Source organism: Sapajus apella, unplaced genomic scaffold (assembly GCF_009761245.1).
Source record: "Sapajus apella isolate SASKATOON/1434 unplaced genomic scaffold, GSC_monkey_1.0 scaffold15, whole genome shotgun sequence".
Taxonomy (NCBI): Eukaryota; Metazoa; Chordata; class Mammalia; order Primates; family Cebidae; genus Sapajus; species Sapajus apella.
Genome location: NW_022436955.1, coordinates 10,082,349 through 10,099,786, shown reverse-complemented (window position 1 = coordinate 10,099,786; position 17,438 = coordinate 10,082,349). Strand labels below are relative to the sequence as shown.

Here is a 17,438-nt window from a genome sequence, read left to right as displayed (position 1 = left end):
GTAACAGTCTTGAGTCCCTTCAGTACCTGAATTCAATTCATGTTTTCTCAAGTGCTCCGATGAAGCCAGAGCGCCACCATCTTGGGGCGTTCCTTTTTAGGGATGGGAAGTATATGTCACTCCTTTTATGTGATTTAAATTATATCTTGGATAATTTGACCATCACCCTAGTTCATTCAGATCTTTTTGGATCCTGCCCATCTCAGCTTCAGTCCATTTCATTACTTTACATCTGATCAGCAGTTACCTCCAACAGCTTCATCACAAATCATTCACAAAAAATGACCTTAATCCTGAAGTTTATTTATGGAGAGCACACTTGCTAGGTGTGTGGCAGGTATGTAGGAAGCACAAGATGGGGTGTGGCCACTCTCTGGCAACAGATCTAGAGGCAAATGACTTCCTTCTGCCTGCCTAGAAGTGACTTCCAGCATCGTGCACTCCCGGGAGAGGTAAGAAACCCCTCCGTGCAAGCACTGGAACCTTCGCAGTCAAGAGTGGCAACAGCTCCGGTTGCTGGACCTGGGCCTGTTGCATTCTAATACACTGTTACTCCACACCCGGGCTGAATTTTTGCTGAGTTTAGATGAAATTTACGTGCTTCTTCCCCAGCCCCTATTTGTCCAGTTGGAATATTTGGTTGCGTCTTCCAGAGGGATCTAGTACGTTTAGAACCTAGACGCTGGAAGTGTCAAAGGTCAGAGGAAAGAGCTCGAGCTGCGAAGCAAGAGAGATGGAGTGGAAGGGGGAATTCTAGCTTCACCCCTGAATGAATGCTGCTTTTTTTTTTTTTTGAGATGGAGTCTCACTCTGTAGCCTAGGCTGGAGTGCAGTGGCGCAATCTCAGCTCACTGCAACCTCCGCCTCCCAGACGATTCTCATGCCTCAGCCTCCTGAGTAGCTGGGATTACAGGTGCCCGCCACCACACCCAGCTAATTTTCGCATTTTTAGTAGAGATGGGTTTTCGCCATGTTGGCTAAGGCTGGTCTCGAACTCCTGGCTTCAAGCGATCTGCCTTCCTTGGCCTGCCAAAGTGCTGGGATTACAGGCTTGAGTCACCGCCCCAGGCTAAAAAATGTATTTTTAAAAAAAGACTAGTCAAGTGCAGGAGTGAGAAGGGGGGAAAGAGTACAGCAAGGAGTTCTATCTGTTGCTTCTGATCATTTTGAACAAGTAACCGAATTCTCTGAAGACAAGTTCAGAGTATGGGAGAGACAAAAATCTCTTTGCAGGGTTGTTGGGAGGAATAAATGACATCACGAGTGAGTGTGTGCCAGGTGTCTGATTACAGAAGGTGTTCAATTAAGTAATCCCTAATCATTAATCAACCAGTCAGTCACTGGTATTATTTGCCATCCATTCTCCGAGTGTTGCCAAGTTATGGGTGCGTTCTGCCAGCGTCCCAGCCGTGGGAAGGCTTCTGGCTGCCAGCGGCGAACCTCTCCCTTGGAGAGTATTTCCCCTCTCTCTGAGAAGCTGAAATGCGACCCGGTCTCTTTAAGGGCCAGGCGCTGGAATCCAGGCGGCGCGCCAGGGCTGGACTAGCAGTCGCCCGCGTCGACTCGCGCAGGAAGGAAGCCGAGGCCTCTGGATCCGCTCGCCCGGCTATGCTGCTGCGGCCACTGCAGGGCTGGGCCGCCGGGGCGCTGCGCTGCCTGGGGAAGGGGAGCCCCAGGAGCCCGGCGTCAGGCTCCAGGCCGCGGAGGGTGCACCGTGGGGCCTGGCCTCCGGGTAACGCGCGCCTTGGTCCCGCCTCCCAGGAGCCCCTAAGCGCCCCCCTACTCCCCGCCCCTCGGCTCCGGGAACCCGCCCGAGCCCGAAACACCTCCTCCAAGGCGCGAGATTTCCGTCTCGGCTGAGGCGGGGGCGGTGGCGGCCGTTGGCCGGTACCCGGGCGCCAGGCCGCAGCGAGCGCTGAGGCCGTGGGGTTCTGCGCCCGGCTCTTGTTCCGGGATGGGCAGAGGGGCTTTAAAGAGCAGGCTGGACCCCCTGCCCTCTGGGGCGGGGGCTGCTCTGAACATTCTGTCCCAAACTCGGGTTTCCTGGCCCGCTATTTTCGGCCTTGGGGGCGATGGGGACTGGGAGGTACCGTAAGGCGATTCTCCTCGTACTCTGGTACCAGCGTGGGGGAGAGGGGGGTTACGCTCCCGGCGCTCTCCTGCCCTCCCCGGGAGTGGGGACCCATTCAGAAACGGGCGATTCTTATAGCCCAGTTCTGGCATCCGACATCTGGCTGTTGAGAGACGCCTCAGAACCACCTGTGGGGCAGATGGGCAGCGATGCCCGCCCTGGGCATAGAGGAACACCTGGGTCCCAGGCCCAAACCCACGCCCGCTGTCCCCTCTTCCCCGTGCACCGCCAGTGGAGGCCGCTCTGCCTTTCCACTTGCTCAACACCCAGTCTGAAGATCTAAACAGATGACATGTGGAAAATGCAAAGTATAAGTGAGAGAACTCCAGCACACGGGGAGGTGGGGGGGGGGCGGGGGAGCAAGCAGCTACAGCCCAGGGTGGCACATAGGTGAGATGGTGGTACGTGCCTCCAACCTCGGAGGGCACCCAAAATGGGAAATATTTTTAGGCCAGGGATGAGCAGAAAAATTAGTGTTTTTGTGGTCACGTAGCAAATTAAGGCAGAGGAGAGTTATTTAAAAGCGAGTTTAAAAACTAATTTCCTTTCTTTTATAGATAGAGAACAGGAAAAAGAGAAAAAATCAGTGGTAAGTCCCTCTTTTTTGTGTACTTTCTAGGGTAATTTTTACTTATTTTTTTGAAGAGGAGAGAAGCAGAGTAAAAAGCAAAAATACTAGAGTATCTCCAGGGAGAAGGAACTCTGTCACCCTCCCAGGAGGGCACCACCTCTGTTACCAATTTCTTGTATCTTTCCCCAGAGTCTGCACAGGTAGGAGCACACAAGTATTTGTTTTTGTTTCTTTTCTTTCTTTTTTTTTTTTTTTTAAAGATGGGGTTTCACCATGTTGGTCAGGCTGGTCTTGAACTCCTGACCTCAGGTGATCCGCCCACCTTGGCCTCCAAAGTGCTTGGATTACAGGTGTGAGCCACCATGCCCGGCCACACACAAGTATTTGTATCCTTCAGGTAAACTTGGGCTGTTAAAGCTTAAGGGATGATTGTGAAAGCATTTGAAAACGCTCATTGTGTTGTAGGGAAGGTCAGTTTCCTCTCGGGTTGGGTAGCCCAGATGTGAGAGAACTTCTGCCCACCACCACCCTCTCCCCATAGTGCTGAGAATGGTGGGTGGGCAGGGGATCAGAGAGAATCCATGAGGGTCCACAGATGTGGGTTCAGTCATCAAGGTGGCTTTGAGATGCTGGCCCTGGGCTGGAGCTGTGACTGGTGTGAGGTTGAAGGTCGAAGGAGGATCAGGTTAGTGTCCACGGGGATGTTGGGTGCTTTAGGTGGCTGGGGTAGGGAGCAATATTTTGGTCACCATCCAAGGCTCATTTCCTTAAGGGAACTGGAAGTCCCTAGCTCCTGTGGCTGAGAAGAGGGTGGCTTGGCTAGGGGTGGCAGGAGTACCTTGGCTGGGATCTGCAGAGGGTAGACAGTGTGGGCAGGCCCTCAGGGTACTCAGAGTGATGGAGAGCTCTCGGGAAGTAGTGAAATCACACAGAGAAGATTGAAATGCTTGAGACTAATGGAAGTTTGTTGAAATTAGAAGGATATGCCAGTGAGTGCCATAGAAGGGGCAGGAAATGCCAAGTTGGGCTGGATGGTAATTAATGTATTAATGTATTATTTTAGTAGAGATGGGGTTTCACCATGTTGGCCAGGCTGGTCTCGAACTCCTGACCTCATGATTCACTGGCCTTGGTCTCCCAGAGTGCTGGAATTATAGATGTGGGTTCATCTCTTAGTATTGGGATTATGGTTGATAGTTTCTCCTTTTTGATTTTCTCTATTTTCTTCAATGGGCATGCACTCCTCTTATAATATTTTTAGACATCACTTTAAAAAGAAATGTAAAGACTTCCTTTGCTTGCTTCCTGTTCCGCCTTCCATTTCAGGGGAACTTTGTGAGATTCTTCCTGCGTTGCCTGTTCTAAACTGGAGGGCAGATTGGCTGAGCTCATTCAGGGTCTGACATTCACCAACTCTTCAGGATTTCATGCTGGGAATAGGAACAAGTTTCTGGGAGAAGGGCTTATCTGAACAACCTGTTAAAATGCTTGCAATGAACAGGAAAGAAAAAAGGCTATGTAGAATGATGTCTAAGTTGAGCTCTTTTTATATATCTAGGAAGAGGAAAAGTTTTCTTTAAAGAACAGTACAAAATTAAATCCATTAGTGCCCTAATGGGGTCTTTTCATGCCCTTTTGTTCATTCCCTTGGGTTCATTTTGTACTTTGGGGCTCTAAAGGAGTGGGCTGGCAGGGACCCAGGATGGGAGGGTGGCCTCGTATTTCCTGAATACACATTAGGATCAAGGCAAGAGGAACCTTCTCTGCCAGCTGACAGAGTTTTAGTCGCTGGGGAGACTTTAGTGGGGTGAGGTGAGATGGCCCACTGTAACCTGGTGTTTATGTCAGGTGTCACTGAGTGTTCATCAGAAGTCATGAGAAGGGGCCTGGATGTGAATTCTAACTCTTCCCTTGCCAGGTCTGGCACTTGAGTAAGGTACTAACGTTGCCCAGGTTTCTCTGGGTGCCTCCAACCTGAATGCAAAGGAACAGGCTTCTGTGCAGCTGGTTGGGCCCCTTTCTGACTGTGTGTGCCCTGGAGGATGTCTAATGTGTGTTCTTAAGAGCCATTTTGTCTTATGTATTTGAGCTGCCTGTTCCCTCTGGCCACCTGCTGGAGCCAGAGCCACTGGGCCTGTGTCATCAGCCCTGCCTGGCTGAACAGAGCTTGGTCAGAATCCCTGGGCCACAGGTTAAAGGGCTCCAGCCTAGAGTCTGATTTAGAGGGTCTGGATGCTACCTGGTGCCACCTCATGTTTAGCCAGCTACCCTGGGGCATCTGAAGCAGGCATCTGTGCACTAGACATGGAGAAGCTCTGCTCCAGCCCCAGGGTGCCTCAACCTTGCCTGCACATTGAAATTGCCTGGAAAGCTTTAAAAGTTACTGAGGCTTGGTTGGGCGTGTTGGCTAATGCCTGTAATCCCAGCACTTTGGGAGGCCGAGGCAGGTGGATCACCTGAGGTTGGGAGTTTGAGACTAGTCTAGCTGACATGGTGAAACCCTGTCTCTACTAAAAATAGAAAAAATTAGCTGGATGTGGTGGTGGGCACCTATAGTCCCAGCTACTCAGGAGGCTGAGGCAGGAGAATGGCTTGAACCCAGGAGGCAGAGATTGTAGTGAGCTGAGATTGTGCCACTGTGCTCCAGCTGGGCCGTGGCTTCCCTGTAGAGACTTTTAAAAGGTCCCAAGTGGTCCTAGCGCATAGCTAGAGCTGAGAACGGCTGCCTCAAATACCTTCTCTTCCTGAGTTACTTTTAGGATGCTCCTTAGTCTTTGATATAGGTAGACCCCAGATGGCTTTCTCTGGCCCCTCCAACTAGTGCCATGAACCCCTTCCCTCCCAGGTGCAGTCAGTGTGAGCAGAGTCTAGGTTCAAGCTGTCCTTGCTTTATTGTCTTCTACAAACCTCATTTTCTTTTCTGTGAAAAATGTTAGGACTTAACCCTTCTCAGGTTCTGGTGAGGTTACATGTGATAATGGTGTGTTACCCATCTCAGGGCTTGGCCTATGACAAGGTACTTAGCAAAGTCCTTGCTCTTTTTTTTTTTTTTTTTTTTTTTTTTTCTTTTTGATACAGAGTCATGCTCTGTTGCCCAGGCTGGAGTACTGTGGTGTAATCTTGGCTCACTGCAATCTCTGTCTCCCAGATTCAAGCAATTGTCCTGCCTCAGCCTCCCAAGTAGCTTGGATTGCAGGTACATGCCACCACCCCTAGCTAATTTTTGTATTTTTAGTGGAGATGGGGTTTCACCACGTTGACCAGGATGGTCTCAATCTCTTGACCTTGTGATCCACCCACCTTGGCTTCCCAAAGTGCTGGGATTACAGGAGTGAGCCACTGCACCTGGTGTCCTTGCTCTTTTTTTTTCTTCTCCCCTTCCCTAATACTCTTTAGTCAGTGACCAAGTGCTTTTTTCTTTTCCTGTAAAACAGTGAATTCGAGTCTAGATATAACACACATGTGTTTCCTGGCCTCAAAGCCATGGCTCTCATTAAGGAGGCAGGACACTGAGGTCTAACATCTAATTGTCTGTGGGGTGGAACTAGGGAAGCGGGCAGAGCTGGGCTGGGCAGACAAGCTGTGTATGGTTTAGGAGTTGATGTTAAGGAGGGTCCAGTCTGAGGGGACCACTTGAGCCTGCCACTGGGGAGAATCGGCTTATCTGTTATTACTAACAATGGGACCTTTCCAGTTTCCTGAGGAGGGATTTTGGTTTACGTGTGAAAGTCTTGGACTGAACCAATTGTGCTGTTCACCTGAGCCTTTTCCCTAGACATCATTCCCTGATGTTCCCCTAGGCACTTGATTTCTGACTCTAATGTGCATTTGTCTTTTGCCAGATCTGTGTCGAGGGCAATATTGCAAGTGGGAAGACGACATGCCTGGAGTTCTTCTCTAAAGCGACAGACGTCGAGGTACGGCCTCCACACTAGGTTTGAAGGAAGCTGAAAAAGCTTGATGTGATTGTTTATAGAAGGTGTAAACTAACCTGGTCCAATAGGACTATAATTTGAGCCGCAAGTGCAAGCCACAGGTGTAATTTAACATTTCAGATAGCCTCATTAAAAACACAAAAACGGCTGGATGCAGTGGCTCCAGCCTGTAATCCCAGCACTTTGGGAGGTGGAGGCAGGTGGATCGCTTGAGCCCAGGAGTTCAACATGGTGAGACCCCATCGCTACAAAAATTTGCCAGGCGTGGTGGCACATGCCTGTAGTCCCTGCTGCTTGGGAGGCTGAGGTGGTAAGATTGCTTAAGTCCAGGAGGCAGAGGTTGCAGTGATCTGAGATCATGCCATTGCACTCCAGCCTGGGCAACAGGAGTGAAACCCTGTCTCAGAAAAAAGAAAAAAAAAACCCATAAAAAACAAAAAGGACATTTTATTTAATATAACATATGCCAAATGTGATCATGTCAACATTTAATCAATATAAAAATCATCAATGAGCTATTTTGCATTCTATTTTTTTATACTAAGTCTTTGGAATATGATAATGGTTGAGCATCTCTTATCTGAAATGCTTGAGACCAGAAGTGTTTTAGATTTCAGAATTTTTCAGATTTTGGAATATTTGCATAAACCTAATGAGATCTTGGGGATGGGATCCAAGCCAAAACATGAAATTCATTTATGTTTCATACATACATAGCCTGAAGGTAATTTTATACAATATTTTAAATAATTTTGTGAATGAAGTTTGTTTTAGGTATTTATGTGTGGAATTTTTCATTTGATGTGTCATAGCAGTTTTCAAAAAGTTTTGGATTTTGGAGCATTTAGGATTTTGGATTTTTTCAATTGGGGATGCTCAAACTGTATTTGTATAATAAGTGTAACATATCTTAATTTGGACTAATCACATTTCAAGATCTTAATGGCTGCATGTGGCTCATGGCCACTGTATTGGACGGTGCAACTATGGACTGCGCCAAAGTCTGCTTTGGAAAAGAGTCTACATGGGTAAGAAGGAAGGTCAGGCTATTGAGCAGGGCTGGAAGTGTGACATCAGAAATTGCAGTGTCTGAGCAGTGGGTATTACTATGCATAGGCAATTAATTTATTTCTAGTTCATTTAAAGCCTAGTTGCTAAAACTAACCTCAGAGATGTTTAAGAATTGTCTCCACACTAAGACCTTGACCTGTCTTCCTTGTTCTAGATTTTCATGGTGTAATCTTCTCTATTTATGGCTCTCTTTTGTTACTACAGAAGCTATAATTTCCATACTTTCATAGTCATTTTCTTTCCTTCTTCCCTTTCTTCCTTTCCTGTTTTTACTTCTATTAGAAATATATACATGGCCAGGTGTGAAGACTCATGCCTGTAATCCCAGCACTTTAGGAGGCTGAGGTGGGAGGATTACTTGAGCCCAGGAGGTTGAGGCTGTGGTGAGCCATGATTGTTCCATTGAGCTCTAGCCTGGGTGACAGAGTGAAGCCCTGTCTCAAAAAAAAAAAAAAGTAATATATATAGTTTGATAAAAATAATAATAAACATTATATAGCCCTTGTCCTGCTGTGTTCATTGTCCTTGTCCTCCCTGTGTCCTGCTGCTATGCAGGAAAGAGTTAACATAGCAGGCCTAAGACTGCTGCCCTTTAGACATGCCTGCTTGCAAAAGTGGTCTTTGGCTGGCATCTGGGAACTTAGATCTTGGGAGGGCCCCCACCATTCCTAACTGATAACAGTAGTTCTCTGCCTAAACTGTTTTTGCAAACAGTGTGGTTTATGCTGACACCTGCTTTCTCTTTGGGAGTCTGGAAGTTTGGTACATGTCAGGAAGTGGCTTCCTGCATGGCTAAGCACTGATGAAAACCCTGAACTCCTAGGCTCAGGCCAGCTTGCCTGCTATACAGCATTTCACATGTATTGTTACATTTTGTTGCCTGGAGAATTCAGCGTGTACTGTGCACCCTTGGAAGCTTGTGCCTGGTTTCCTTCAGACTTTGCGCCCTGCCCTTTCTTTTTTTTCTTTTTTTTTTTTTCTTTCCTGAGATAGAGTCTCGATCTATTGCCCAGGCTGGAGTGCAGTGGCACGATCTCGGCTCACTGCAACCTCCACCTTACAGGTTCAAGCAATTTTCCTGCCTTAGCCTCCCAAGTAGCTGGGATTACAAGTACCCACCACCATGCCTGGCTAATTTTTTTGTGTTTTTAGCAGAGATGGAGTTTCACCATGTTGGCCAGGCTGGTTTCAAACTCCTGACCTCAAGTGATTCACCTGCTTCAGCCTCCCAAAGTGTTAGGATTACAGGCATGAGCCACCGTGCCCGGCCTCCTTTGCCGATCTTGTTCTGTGTCCTTTTGGTGTAATCCATCTTTGCTGTGAGTATGACTGTGTGCTGTGTCCTGTGAGTTCTCATAGATCATCAAACCTGGGGAGGAGGGTGGGTGTTGGGGACTCTTGACCCCTGCCCTGAGTGATAGGACTCTTAGTGGCACTTTAGAAGTGCTTATAGTCTCACTGAAGACCTTGGAGCTGATTAACAACAATGACAGTTAACATGCAATGGGTATAATGCTGTTTGTCCAGCACTGTGTGAAGGGTTCATTGTAAATAATAAATGATCTCATCCTCACAAGAATAGTCCCTCTGAAGTAGGTACCATATTTACCACAGTTGCAGATGAGGAAACCATGGCTCAGTGAGGTCAAGTGGCTTGTCCAGGGTCACTTGGCTGGTGTATGGTACAGCCAGATCCCAGCCTAGGGTGTCTGGCAGGGGCCACACCCTTGTTTGGTTCTTTTATGGGACAAAGAGCTTTGCTGGCTTTAGGAAGACCACTCTCCCTTCAGATCTGAGCTCTGTGTCCCCTGACCTTCCCAGCGAGGTTATGCTTCCTGACGGAGGATCCTCTGGCCCCTCTGTACCTCTCTTTTATATCACTTCTTGGGGTTTGAAAACTTGTTGGCTTCTGTGATTACCTGAGTAACGTCTGCTTCCCCTGATAGGCTAAAGGGGAAGGCAGAGGCTGGGCTGGTTTTGCTATTGTTGTATTCTCAGTGCCTGGCATGGGTGTCTGGCACACAGTGGGCACTCAATCAATGTTTGTTGGGTGACAGTGCTATGGATGTAGCACCCCTGAGCTGGGCCGGGGAGCAAGGCTGCCTGTGACCCAGCCTCTCGTGTGCCTGAGTGGTGCTATGTATGCTACTTAGGGGCTGGGAAGAAGAGCTAGAAGGAGAGGGAGTTTTCGAGGGGCAGGGAACTTTTTATAGAGGAAGACATATTTGAACTGGATTTTGAAGGGTGTATAGGAGTTTTCCATGTGATGAAAGTTGATGTGAAGTAGAATGGGGTGGGAATGCTGGGCAGAAGAAACAACGTGAGCAAAGACTCAGAGGTGTGAAGGGTGGGGGTAGTTACTTTTCTTTTATTATTATTTTTGAGATGGAGTCTTGCTCTGTTGCCCAGGCTGGAGTGTAGTGTCGTGATCTCAGCTCACTGCAACCTTTGCCTCCTGGGTTCATGTGATTCTCCTGCCTCAGCCTCCCAAGTATCTGGGATTACAGGCATGTGCCGCCATGACTAGCTAATTTTTGTGTTTTTAGTAGAGACGGGGTTTCATCATGCTGGCCACTGTGGTCTTGAATTCCTGACTTCAAGTGATTTGCCTGCTTCGGTCTCCCAAAGTGCTGGGATTACAGGTGTGAGCCACTGTGCCTGGCCAGGGTGGTTACTTTTCAAGAGTTCTACGCATTGCCTGCAGTTGGTCTTTTGTCACCTATGGCCCCTTCTCACATATACTCTGAAAGGTCCCAGATGGATCCTGACACTCTGAAGATCTTGGCCCCAAGAGCACCATTTAAATCTCTTCTGGCACATACCTGCACACCCAGAAAGGCTCTTGCAGAGTCTGTAGTTGTCCCAGATTTGTGTGTCTAGACCACAGATGGAGGCTCTAGAAATGCCCGGCAGGGATCCTGATATGTGTCTGAAAACACACAGGATGCTGAAGAAATTGGCAGTCATTCTAAAAGGTACAAACAGGACCAGAGAGAAAGAATGCCTCCAAACCAGTGAGACAGGGAGCGTACTAAAGAAACGTGGACTCTCAGCAGCCAGTGTACCCAGTGCAGTGATCCGAGGTGGGAAACGGAGGCAGGTGGCCTGCCAAGGCCCAGCTCTGTCTCATGTCCCTCCTGGTTTCTCCCACCCACCTGCCAACCTGATGTGGTGGGCTGGCAGAGCTGGGATAGAGTACATAAAAGAGGGTTGGAGAGAGCCAGCCCTGACCTTGGGGAGGCTACCAGGACAAACAGAGAGGTAGGACGTACCTGTGCTTGGCACATTAGTACAGGGATGGATAGAGTTGTGACCTCACAGAGGTTGCTCAGCAATTTTGGCCCACCTTGGCCACCCAAATTTGGATAATCTTTCTCTCTTTTTCTCTTCTCTCCTCGCTTTCCCCTCAAACTCACACATTTTTACAGGGTTCGGCATGGAGGAACAGCAGCTCTGATGTTTTCTTTCCTTTCAGGTGTTAACGGAGCCTGTGTCCAAGTGGAGAAATGTCCGTGGCCACAATCCTCTGGTGAGTGGGTTGCTGGTTTCATGAAATCCTGGTTTCTCGAACTCCTGGTTTCTCCTTAAGCACCTGAGAATGATGATGCCTCTGCCTGAGCTTGAGCCTGCCCAGGCATCCTCTGTGCTCTTAGCTGAGTTGGAGAAGACCAGGGAGGGACAAACAGAAAGTGGTAGCATGTTGGTGTTCTGAGGTCAAGGATCTCTGAGGCCTGAGTGGCTGTGCACAGAGCCCAGGGACTTCCTGTCAGCTGTCCCATACTATTCCCAGTGGCTGATCTTAGCCACTAGGGGTGTCCATTTCTTGTTACTAGTTCCAGCCCTCCCCTCCCCTATAAGAAACACATCAAAACCCAGGGCTTCCCAGTGCTAACCCCTCCAAGTCCTATCTGTAAGTAACCAGGATCCTTGGTGGACCCCTGACTTGGGTTTGCAACTTAGCCCTGTCTAGTAACAGGGGCTGCCTCTGGCTTACCTGGAAGCCGCCCACCTGCTTTCCCAAGGCTGAACCTAGCAACAGGGGCTGTAGTATGCTGCATCCCTTCCTTCACCTTCCCCATTTCGAGGTTATGCTCCGGCTGCTTGAAAGAGATGGATAGAATCTGGGTCCTGCAAGAGAGAGCTTTAAAAAGGGATGTTGGTTCTGAGCTCCCATCCCATGATGTAGGGATTATTAGTCTCATTTTTCAGCTTAGGCAATTGCACTTACATAAGTTGCCCGAGGTCACACAGTTAGTAAATGGACTTGGAAGCCTGTGCTGCCCATTGATTGATTGGTTGATTGATTGATTGACTGATTGACGGAGTCTCACTCTGTCACCAGGCCAGAGTGCAATGGCGCAATCCCGGCTCACTGCAACCTCTGCCTCCCGGGTTCAAGTGATTCTTTTGCCTCAGCCTCCTGAGTAACTGGGACTACAGGCATGTGTCACCATGCCTAGCTAATTTTTGTATTTTTAGTAGAGATGGGGTTTCACCGTGTTGGCTAGGATGGTCTAGATCTCCCGACCTTGTGATCTGCCCGCCTCAGCCTCCCAAAGTGCTGGGATTACAGGTGTGACACACTGCACCTGGCCATGCCCCCTGATTTTTAGCAACACAATTGGCATCGCCCATGTGTTTCATTAGACTCTGAGTTCTACTAGGAGCAGGGACTGTGTCTACTTTGCTCACTGTTATTTGCTAAAACCTAGGTACACTGCCTAGCACTTAGTAGGAGCTTGTGCATTCATCCATTCAATCAACCAATATTCATGCATTTCAGCCATGTGGCAGACTCCTCTGGATGATATGGCAATGAGAAATTCAAAGGCCTTGGCTGGGCGCGGTGGCTCATGCCTTAATCATAGCACTTTGGGAGGCCGAGGTGGGTGGATCACGAGGTCAGGAGATCAAGACCATCCTGGCCAAAATGGTGAAACCCTGTCTCTACTAAAAATACAGAAATTAGCTGTATGTGGTGGTGCATGCCTGTAATCCCAGCTACTTGGGAGGCTGAGGCAGGAGAATTGCTTGAACATGGGAGGCGGAGATTGCAGTGAGCTGAGATTGCACCACTGTACTCCAGCCTTGTGACAGAGTGAGACTCTGTCTCAAAAAAAAAAAAAAAGAGAAATTCAAAGCCCTTGTTCTCTTGCCTCTAATATTCCAGTGTGGGGAGGCAGAAGACAAACATATAATCCGGTGGGTGGTAATAGGAGCTAGGAAGAAAACTAAAGCAGGTGAAAGGATGTTTCTTAAATAAGGCAAAACCTCTCAGTCTTTGAATAAAGAATCCTACAGAGACAAGAACTTCTCCTCTGTGCACGTGGGAGAAGATGGAATGCTAGGCGTCTTCTTTGGATATAATAAAGAAACCTCTGAGACGTTCTTGTTCTCTAGCAGCCAAGGGGGAACCGGGCTGGGTTATGAAGTAAGACCACTAGAGTTGCAGATGTTAGGGATCATAGGTGACATTTCACGGGACAGAATCACAGCCTCAGAAATCAGTGTGCTTGGTACAGATAGCCTATCCAATGAGAGTTTTCTAATAAAAAATGCAATAGAAGTAGCTATTTTTATACAAGTTTCCACTCTAGACCAAAAGCAAGATCGATGCTTTTGTGAAAAATCTTAATTCATCACTTTATCTGAATTGGTTTTCTGATGCAGAAGGGTGACTGTTTCTGCAGCCATCAGGCAAAAGGGAGTGTTTCTCCTCGCCTTTATGAAATTTTCTTTCAACTGCAGTTAGAGAAGCCTGCAGTTCTCAATGAAGAGCACTGGAGTTTCATTAGTTTGCACCAAGAGAAAAATGAAAAGTGGTGGCTCATGCCTGTAATCCCAGCACTTTGGGAGGCTGAGATAGGAGGATCATTTGAAGCCAGGAGTTTGAGACCACCCTGGTCAACCTAGTGAGACCCCGCTTCTCTAAAAGAAATAAAAATAAGTAAAATTAAAAATGAGGAAAAGAACAGAACAGGTTTCTTAGTAAGTGTACGCTGGAGCATGAAGTGTTTTGCATCTAGAGGGGATACAGAGTGATTGAGTAAGTGGGTGGGCTTCTGTTTTACATGAGATAACCAGGGAATGTGTCTATGATAAGGTGCCATTTGAGCAGAGGCCTAACCTTGAGGGCGTGAGCACTGTAGGTATCTGGATGAAGAGTGTTTAGGCAGAAGGCCCTGAGGTGGGACCATGCTTGGCCTGTTTAAGAAACACAAAGCTTATGTGATTGGAAGCTGACCAGGCCAGAGTAGGTTTTTTTTTTGTTTTTTTTTTGAGACGGAGCCTCACTTTGTCACCCAGGCTGGAGTGTAGTGATACGATCTCGGCTCACTGCAACCTCTGCCTCCTGGGTTCAAGCAATTCTCCTGCCTCAGTCTCCTGAGTAGGCTGAGGAATGGATGAGAGAAGGCCTTGTGGGCTATGGTGAGGGTTTGGAATTCATTCCAAATGCAATGGGAAGCCATTGGAAGGTTCTGAGCCGGGGAGTGGCAAGAACTGATTAAGGTTTCAGGGACTCACTTGGGTGGCTGGATAGAGAACAGACTACAGAGGGCTCAAAGACCATTCATTGAAGGACTTGAATGCATGTTCCTTGGCGATTTTATTTTTTGAATTTCCAAAGAAAAGGAATTTATTTTTCACATTTTGGATAGCTGAGAAGTCCAGGGTTGAGGGGGTGCATCTGGTGAGGGCTTTCTTGCTAGTGGGGAGTCTTCAGAGTCCCATGGTGGTGCAGGGTGTCACATGGTGAGGGGTTGAGCGTGCTAGGTCAGCCTCTCTTCCTCTTTTCATAAAGCCACCAGTGTAAGATAACCCGTTAATCCGTGAATAGATTAATCCATTCATGAGGGCTCTGCACTTATGATCCAATCATTTCTTAAAGGCCCACCTGCTACATACTGCCACATTGGGGATTAAGTTTCCAACACATGAAATTTGGGGGACTCATTCAAACCAAAGCATTATTTTGCAGATTATCTTAAAGAGCTTCACTTTTTTTTGAAATTTAAAATTTATTTCTTTCGAGACAGGGTCTTGCTATATCACCTAGGCTGGAGGGCAGTGGCACAGTTATAGCTCACGGTAACCTTGAATTCTTAGGCTCAAGTGATCTTCCTGCCTTGAGCCTCCCAAAGTGCTGGGATTATAGGCATGAGCCATTGCTCTTGGCTGTCTTTTCTTTATGCTAGAAACATTCAAATTATTCTCTTCTAGCCTGCAATCCCAGTTTCTTGGGTCCTGAGACTAAGACTTGCCCTGTCACCCAGGCTGGAGTGCAGTGGCATGATCTTGGCTCACTGCAACCTCTGCCTCCTGGGTTTAAGTGATTCTCTTGCCTTAGCCTCCCAAGTAACTGGGATTGCAGGCATGTGCCACTGTGCTTAGCTAATTTTTTTGTATTTTTGGTAGAGACAGAGTTTTGCCACGTTGCCCAGTCTGGTCTCGAACGCCTGGCCTCAAGTGATCTGCCCACCATGGCCTCCCAAAGTGCTGGGATTATAGGCATGAGTCACTGTGCCTGGCCTCTTCTAGCTATTTTGAGATGCACAACAGGTTATTGTAAACCATAGTCACCCTACCGATCTATCTAACACTAGTGTTATTTATTCTATCATACCATATATTTGTACCCATTAATCACTTCTCTTCATCCCCCTCTCTCCCCTACCCTTTCCAGCCCCTAGTAACCAGTAATATACTCTGGAACTCCTGGTCTCGGGCAATCCTCCCGCTTTAGCCTCTGAGTAGCTGGAATTACAGCTTAAGCCACCAAACCCAGCAACTCTCTATCTCCATGAGATCCATTTTTTTTTTAGCTCCCACATATGGATGAAAACATATGATATTTGTCTTTCTGTGTTTGGCTTATTTCACTTAATAACCTCCAGTCCCAACCATGTTATTGCAAACAGCAAGATTTCATCCTTTTTTATGGCTAAATAATATTTGTATATATATGTATATATACCACATTTTCTTTAACCATTCATCCATTGATAGGCACTTAGGTTGATTCCATGCTTTGGCTATTGTGAATACTGCTGTAACAAACATGGGAGTGCAGATAGAGTTTTAATATACTGATTCCCTTTCATTTGACTATAAACCCAGTAGTGAGATTGCCAGATCACATGGTAGCTCTATTTTTAGTATTTTGAGGAACCTTCATACTGTTCTCCATACTGGCTGTATTAATTTACATTCCTACCAACTGTGTACAAGGGTTCCCCTTTCTCCACACCTATCGCCTTTTTGATAAAAGTCATTTTATTTTTTAAGTTGGAGTCTTGCCGTGTCACCCAGGCTGAAGTGCAGTGTGGTGATCTTGGCTCACCACAACCTCTACCTCCTGGGTTCAAGCAATTCTTCTACCTCAGCCTCTTGAGTAGCTAGGATTACAGGTGTGTACCACCATGCCCAGCTAATTTTTTTTTTATTTTTAGTAGAGACGGGGTTTCACCATATTGGCCAGGCTGGTCTTGAACTCCTGACCTCAGGTGACGCACCCACTTTAGCTTCCCAGAGTGCTGGGATTACAGGCCTGAGCCACCGCGCCTGGCCTGGTAAAATCCATTTTAACTAGGGTGAGATGATATCTCATTGTACTTTTGATTTGTTCTTTTCTGATTATTAGTGATGTTGGGCATTTAAAAATATATCTGTTGGCTGTTTTTACATCTTCTTTTGAGAACTGTCTATTCAGATCTGTTGCTAATTTAAAAATCAGAATTTTTTTTCTACTATTGAGTTGTTTGAGCTCCTGATATATTCTGGTTATGAATCCTTTGTCAGATGGGTAACTTGCAAACATTTTCTCCCATTCTGTGAGTTATCTCTTCACTTTGTTGCTTGTTTCCTGTGAAGCTTTGTAGCTTAATGTAATCCCACTTGTCTGTTTTTGCTTTAGTTGCCTCTGCTTTTGGGTCTTACACAGAAAAACCTTCACCCAGACAATGGCCTGGAGCATTTCTCCAGTGGTTTTTCCTCGTAGTTTCATAGTCTCAAGTCTCATATTTCTAAGTCTTTAGCCCATTTGTGATTGATTTTTGTGTATGGTGAGAGATGGGGTTTAGTTTCATTGTTCTGCATATAGTTATTCAGTTTCCCCAGCACCATTTATTGAAGAGATTGTCCTTTCCCCATTGTATGTTCTTGGCACCTTCGTCAAAGATGAGTTGGCTGTAAATGCATGGATTTATATCTGAGTATTCTGTTCCACTGGTCTTTGTGTCTGTTTTTATGTCAGTACCAGGCTGATGTGAGTATTATAGCATTTTGTTAATTTAATCTTTTTTTAGAGACAGGGTCTTGCTCTGTCACCCAGGCTGGTGCACAGTTGGCATAGTCATAGCTCACTGTAACCTTGAACTCCTGGGCTCAAGCGATCCTCCTGCCTCAGCTTCCAGAGGGTTGGGACTACAGGTGTGTACTACCATGTCTGGCTAAATTTCCTTATTTTAATTTCTGTAGAGACGGGGTCTTGGTATGTTGCTTAGGCTGGGCTTGAATTTCTGGCCTGAAGCCATCCTCCCACCTTGGCCACCCAAAGTGACAGGATTATAGGCAAGAGCCAGTGTGCCTAGCTGTTACTGTAGCTTTGTAGTACATTTTGAAGTCAGGTAGTGTGATGCCTCCAACTTTGTTTTTTTTTTTTTGCTCAGGATTGCTTTGGCTGTTTGGGGTCTTTGTGGTTTCAAATCCATTTTAGGATTTTTTTACTGTT

At 47.0% G+C, this 17,438-nt stretch overlaps 1 protein-coding gene across 4 annotated transcripts in view; it reads left to right on the top strand.

The window, feature by feature from the left end:
- The first annotated feature begins 245 nt into the window (after positions 1 to 245).
- The window catches only part of TK2 (thymidine kinase 2), a 38,758-nt gene continuing 21,565 nt past the window's right edge, over positions 246 to 17,438 (top strand). Inside the window, exons 1-4 of one of the 4 annotated variants that reach the window (XM_032284119.1) lie at positions 246 to 452; positions 2,689 to 2,720; positions 6,545 to 6,619; positions 11,184 to 11,237. Coding sequence is in view for 3 of the 4 variants with exons in the window: in XM_032284116.1 (XP_032140007.1) it covers positions 1,483 to 1,732; positions 2,689 to 2,720; positions 6,545 to 6,619; positions 11,184 to 11,237 (411 nt within the window). In the remaining variant the exon portion in view is untranslated. Of the gene's footprint in view, positions 453 to 1,249; positions 1,733 to 1,819; positions 2,446 to 2,688; positions 2,721 to 6,544; positions 6,620 to 11,183; positions 11,238 to 17,438 lie in introns of those variants that run through there. The other 3 variants (XM_032284116.1, XM_032284118.1, XM_032284117.1) reach the window with 3 other exon arrangements.